Source organism: Terrapene carolina, unplaced genomic scaffold (assembly GCF_002925995.2).
Source record: "Terrapene carolina triunguis isolate 2854851 unplaced genomic scaffold, T_m_triunguis-2.0 Scaffold633, whole genome shotgun sequence".
Taxonomy (NCBI): Eukaryota; Metazoa; Chordata; order Testudines; family Emydidae; genus Terrapene; species Terrapene triunguis.
This window is the reverse complement of record NW_020664984.1, coordinates 3,703,895-3,709,894: the sequence shown is the minus strand read 5'-3', so window position 1 is coordinate 3,709,894 and position 6,000 is coordinate 3,703,895. Positions and strand designations below refer to the sequence as shown.

The 6,000-nt window shown below is 54.4% G+C and overlaps 1 protein-coding gene across 1 annotated transcript in view; it reads right to left on the bottom strand.

Moving 5' to 3' along the window:
- Nucleotides 1-6,000, bottom strand: part of HSPA12B (heat shock protein family A (Hsp70) member 12B) — a 57,414-nt gene that overhangs the window by 27,783 nt on the left and 23,631 nt on the right. The window contains exons 5-7 of the mRNA XM_026659538.2: nucleotides 5,770-5,956; nucleotides 3,500-3,604; nucleotides 2,550-2,666 (exon numbers count right to left, since the gene is read on the bottom strand). Coding sequence (XP_026515323.1) covers nucleotides 2,550-2,666; nucleotides 3,500-3,604; nucleotides 5,770-5,956 — 409 coding nt within the window. The remainder of the gene's footprint in view (nucleotides 1-2,549; nucleotides 2,667-3,499; nucleotides 3,605-5,769; nucleotides 5,957-6,000) is intronic.

The window sequence follows — 6,000 nt, the reverse complement described above, 5'->3', positions numbered from 1 at the left end:
GGGGAGAGCCGTGGGGCAGGCCCCGGGATGGGCTGCTAGGGGGATGCTGTGGGCCAGGTCCCATGACCAGCGGCAGGAGCAGTGCCATGGGGCAGATCCTGGGGTCTGACTCCCGTCAGACATTGAACCCATCAGTCAGTTTTGTGTCCCTGCCATTCCCCGTCTGGGACAAAGAGGAGCCCAGCGCTGCCTGGGCACCGGCTCCGGTCTGAGAGCAGGCGTCGTTCCTCCCAACCCCGCTGCGTTCTGCGTGCCAGCCTGGCGGAGTCCGACGCTGCTTTATTCAGCCTCAATTATACCCTGCTGTAGCCAGCTAATAAACCCCAGGGACACCCAACCCCTAATCCCCCGCGGTCTGTCGCTCTCTCCTTCCCCCAGCTCCCCCTCCTTTCCCCTCCCCTTCCCCCCTTGCTCTCTGCGAGCAGATCTCCCCGTCCCCACCTCCGGCCTCCACTTCCTTTGTTGCTGTGGCTGTGAAACAACCCCACGAGGGGTGGGGCAGAACCGATCTGCGGCGAGGGGCCTGTTCTGGCCCCGGCGCAGACCCGTGTTCTCATCCGCTCGCCGGGAGCCAAGACGCAGTCAGCTGAAGCAGCAGTTTGGAGCAAGCCACAAGCAGCTTGGCAGGCCCTGGGATGAAATCCTCCACAAGCCCCCGAGGGAACATTATCTTCTACGGGGGAAGGAAACGCACACGGATGTGCTGGAATGGCCCTGGGACGGGCTAGCCCCTGGCTTTGCGGGTCAGTACCAAACCACTGTCCCAGGACCAGCTAGAGGGCGCTGGGCTGTCTTTTGCAAGAGCTGGGGCATCAAAGTCTTGGAGGTCATTAAAGAGACCAACAAAACAGGGTTGTTAGTCCCCTCGTTCTAGTCCATTCTGCCTCCCTAGATTACTCCAACGGTTTCGACCGGCGTCCTTCATCCACTGGACTAAACTGTCGTGCGGCATTGCAGCGCGTTGCTACGTTCCGCCCTAGAAGTGGCTGCATGAGCCCTCTGGAGAGCCTGTAGATCAGCCTGCGAGGTGACCAAAGAGCCAGCAGAACCAAAATATCTGATCCGAATGACTCCGTGATGGGTTCTCAATGAGGGATCGATTGCTGGGAGGGGAGCGGTTAATAGGATGCCTGTTCTAGTTTTACTGAACATAAGAACGGCCACACTGGGTCAGACCAATGGTCCATCTAGCCCCATATCCTGTCTTCTGACAATGGCCAATGCCAGGCGCTTCAGAGGGAACGAACAGAACAGGGCAATTAGCGAGTGATCCATCCCCTGTCGTCCACTCCCGGCTTCTGGCAAACAGAGGCTAGGGACACCCAGGGCATGGCGTTTTGGCCCAGCTCCAGCAGAAATGCCCATGTGTTCACCAGCGGGAGCTGCTCCCCCACTCTGCTGCACATCAGGGTCCCTGAAAAGCACTCCTGGATCTGCCCAGGGCCAGCCCTAGGCGTTTTGCTGCCCAGGGCATAAAATGTTTTGCTGCCCCAAGCAGATGAGCAAAAAAACCCACCCCAGCCGAGCAATGTGGCACCTCCGACAATTGGTGCCCAAGGCAACCCCCCTGTCTGCTTGCCCCTACAGCTGGCCCTGGATCAGTACTCCAGGGGGATGGAGGACACAGACTGAATTAGGGCATCCGGTCCATCCCCCAGCCAGTACAAGGGCATGCAGTCACAGCTGGGTTACTGCCGTCAGTCCTGGGCAGCATCCGAAGAAGTGGGTTGTAGCCCACGAAAGCTTATGCTCTAATAAATTTGTTAGTCTCTAAGGTGCCACAAGTACTCCTGTTCTTTTTTCTAGAGACACAGGACTTCAGAAAGAAGCGACAAACTCCATCAAGGATTGGCGGAGAAGGACAGATTGTAACTGCCTCGCTGGGTTGAGCGATGACTAATGGGGGGATGTGATAATAGCCTACAAGTGTCTGGACAGGGCAAGTGTCACGATCCTGCCTGGCTCGTTGAACCCGGGGGCTGCACCATTAAAAGCATGAACGTCACTGCTTGAGGTAAAGGAGTAACTCCCCTAGCTGGCAGCTGTAGTAGACTGTTATCCCCTAGATGGTAGAGGCATCAAAGACTCCACTCTGCTCGCATGAGAGGCAGCTCGTCCCAAGCATCTGAGAGCAGGCGTTCAAGTTCCACTCCAGGTGCTACTTTTGCAACTTTCCCCCAGGGGACCATCAGGAGGGTTTGACCCAGCATTACAAGCACCAGCTGCTCCTTCTTCAAGTAAAGGAGTAACTCCATTCATGTGAACTAGGCTGGACAAAGGCTTGGAGAATGGACTGCACGCTACTTATGGCTTTAATCCCTGCCACTTGGGTCATTAAAACCCAACGCGAACAGCACTCTGGAGAATGTAAACTTTAAAAATACCCAGATGGGTTACAGGAGATTGGACATTGCAAAGAAACACCTGCCCTGGCCCAGGAGTGGGGGACAGGACAAGGTGGGACCTAATAAATCTCTGGCTACAAGGATCCTACAAATCCTTGGAAAACCCAACAAAGCCAAGAAGGGAACCAACACGAGACACCTCACCTTGTATGCAGCTTCCCTCATGAACTGCTTGGCTGGCTGTTTCCAGATGGCAGGCACTGTAATCACCCAGCGGATGGCCTCTTTCTCTTGCAAAGACGGACACTGGTCCTTGAGCTCCTGTCATAAAAGAAGCAGAAACTGATAGCCAAACCCCATGCTTCAGGGCATACAATGATGGCCTATGGGTGGGTCAGGAAGGAATTCCTCCATGGATGCCATTGTGCCACTGGATGGGTCAGGGCCGGCTCCAGGATTTTTTCGGCCCCAGAGGCGGGAGAAAAAAAAAAAAGCCGTGATCGGTGGCACTTCGGCGGCAGCTCTACCGTGCCGCTTTCTTCTTCGGCGGCAGGTCCTTCCCTCCGAGAGGGACCGAGGGACCTGCCGCCGAAGACCCTGACGTGCTGCCCCTTCCCCTTGGCCGCCCCAAGCACCTGCTTGCTGCGCTGGTGCCTGGAGCCAGCCCTGGGATGGGAGACAGGCGAGTTATTGGCCCAGGACAGCAGCATTCCTAGTCAGGCAGACAGGCTAAGGGAATGAATGGGTCATGGAAAGAACTCCCGGCTGAGTTCTGGAGCTCCGGGTGAAAGCTGTGTTGGGTGGGGGATGCTTGCCCGGACACTGCCTCTGTTGCATCTCCTCCGTGGGCTGGCGCCTTTCACCCACACTAAGTTCACACAAAAGAGGGCAAAGCAGCCCCTTTTGGGCTCGCTAGTCCCTGGGCAAAGTCCTGCCACCCTGACGTCGGAGTTAGCATCCTCGCCTGGGACAGCTACTGCTCATCTCTTGATTAGTTCTGTCTGGCATGTCCCCTGGGAGCTTGCAGCCAAATCCACAGGAGGGTGATTTCCCTGGCCCATGCCAGCTCTGCCGGGGTTTATCCCCACTGGGAAATTCCCCAGTATTTGCCGCTGACTCCCAGGCCTTCCCCCCGCCCCGGGGAGCTGCACTACCTGCACGGCGTGCTGCTTGAAGAAGCGAAGGGCGTGTGCAAACACCTCCAGCGCCTGGACCTTCTTCCCATTCACGGCTTCTAATTCGGTTTTCATGGTGAGGTCCTAGCAAAGCAAGACAAACAGCCGGAGATGGTCAAGGCCTGAGCCCCGGCCTGCCCCTAGGAGCATGCCCGGCACAGAGCAGGTAGGAGGGAGCTGGATTCTCTGGTGGAGGGTGTGACAGATGTGGAAATTTCCTGCAATGTCCTTGAAAAACATTATTCAACGAAGTGAAGTCTCCTTGGAGGCCATTGCAAAGGTTCTGTGTTACTGGGGCCCGGGCGAGCAAAGGCCTGTACTGAACCATGTGGCAGCCATGAATGGTCTTTTGGGACAATGTACGTGAAGAGCATTTCCTGGGAAACATCGGGGGGCAGGGTGTGAATGCAAATTCCTCCCTGCCCCTGTTATGCAAACCCCAGCCTTTTGAAGCTGAGGAAGGGACCAATGTTTACGGATTACTGTTCCCTGACTCTGAAGATCAATGGCCCAGGCTGGATAAAGGAAAGATTCACCTACGCACGGGGGTGCTTGTTGTGGGCTGAGGTTGTTATGAACTTGTGCCCACAGAAAAACCCCTTGGTGGGGTCTGAAGGGCTGACTCCTGCTGGAGGGCTTGCTGGAGCTGGGGTGATCACTGGGAAGCTTATTAGCATGTGCAGCGGGTCTTTTAAGGCGTTTCGTATGGTTTCTCCGTGATGCTTTTACCATCAGAATAAATGTGCTTGCGCAGCAAGAGCTGGGTGGTAACGTCTCGCTGTGGGCAATGACGCTGTCTGTAGCCTCTGGAGAGATAGCAAAGCGTGGGCGCTGGCCTGGTTGGGCTTGCTGAGAATAGCACAGTGGAGGCAGAGAACTCTGCAGCCTGGAAATACCCCAGGCAGGAGGGAGAGAGATGCAGGTCTCCGCCCAAGAGAGGTGATGGCTGGGGGGCCAGCTGCCTTATCGAGGCAACGGAGGGGAAATGCAGGTGCAGTTGCCCTGAACTGTGACAGAGGGACTGTGCCAAATCCAGCACCTGGAGCGCTGACAAGGAGCTGGGTACTGTGATCTCATGAGCTGCTGCTAGAGGTTCTCATCCTCGCGGGGGGGAAGGGCAGTCACTTAGGCCTCCCAATTGACCTCAGCAAGAGCAGGATCGAGCCCAGTGTTCGGCCACGTGGCTAACTTCTCCATCTGATCGTAGCTGGAGCAAGCGGAACGGCGAGCCCGCCCAATCAGCAGAGAGGAAACCAAACGCCCATTACCTGGAAGGTGCCGAGGTGCCCAACCCACTGGTGCGTCCCCTGCAAGGATGAGGGGGAAGAGCTACACGGAATTACCACCCCCGGGTGGCGGTGAGGCAGGGCGAAAGGCTGGGGAGTGCAGGCAGGAATGAGGAGGGATGGAGCTCCACCCATGGGAGGTGCTACAGGAGTTGGTGCAAAAAGATTCCATTCAGAAGTGTGTGAATTCGGCATCATGGGGAATAGCAGGTTGAGATCTGCCCTCCCCTGCTCAGTGATAAATCTACAGTTGTGAGGGCTAGAACTTAGCTCCTCCTGCTCCAAAACCCACAGGGCCCTAGTACGCAAGCTAAAGGGGGATCCGAGAGCTACGGAGGGTCTATGACATAGACTTGATCAGTTCGGTTCCCACCCAGCAGAGGGCAGTGGGGCACATACTCCTGTCAACAGCCCCCACTGGAATCACTCAACATTTGTTCAGTTATAAAAGTTGGACCAAAAAAAAAATCATGAAATGTTGTTGAATTTTCCACTTCCCCATAATTAATTATTATTATTATTATTATACAAACTAGAGAGCTGGGTGAATTTGTTACTGAAGTTTGACATTTTGAATTTTAATGAAAAAAAATAAACCAGCCAAAAGAGAATTTTGAAACACTCCCTCTTCCCGCCCCCTTGTTTTTCACCCAGCGTTAGCCCTGAGGGTTAGTTAACTCACCCTTCCCTTCCCTTTGCATCATAAACTAGTTACTGAATTAGCTAAACAACTCTGCAAATTCACAGCCCCCAAAACGACAGCAAATTTGTGAAATTTAATTTTTAAAAAATCAGTGAAATTTCACACTGGGAAAAAAGTAAAAATCTTGACAATATGACAAAAGTTACTTTAATACTGGAATGTTTTTTAAAGTGAAAGTGAGTTATCCCACCCCACCCCATCCCATCTCATCTACCCCTCCCCTGTGTTCAGGGTGACTGGGACAGAAAGGGTTAACTTACACTAGTGCTGTGAATCTTCATCTTAAACTTCTCAAAGTAGAGCCAATCCCGGGCTTCCTCCGGATCGAGATCGTGGTAATAATCCCTCGCTGTGTATCCGAAACTGTGAAAGGCGCCCTCTGGGGTCAGCAAGAGGCTGGTGGGGGTTTTCTGATTGGCCACTCCAGGATCACCCCCCTCCCATTTCCTGCAATGAGGAACCAGATCAGATTTAATGTCCCGCCTCTTAAA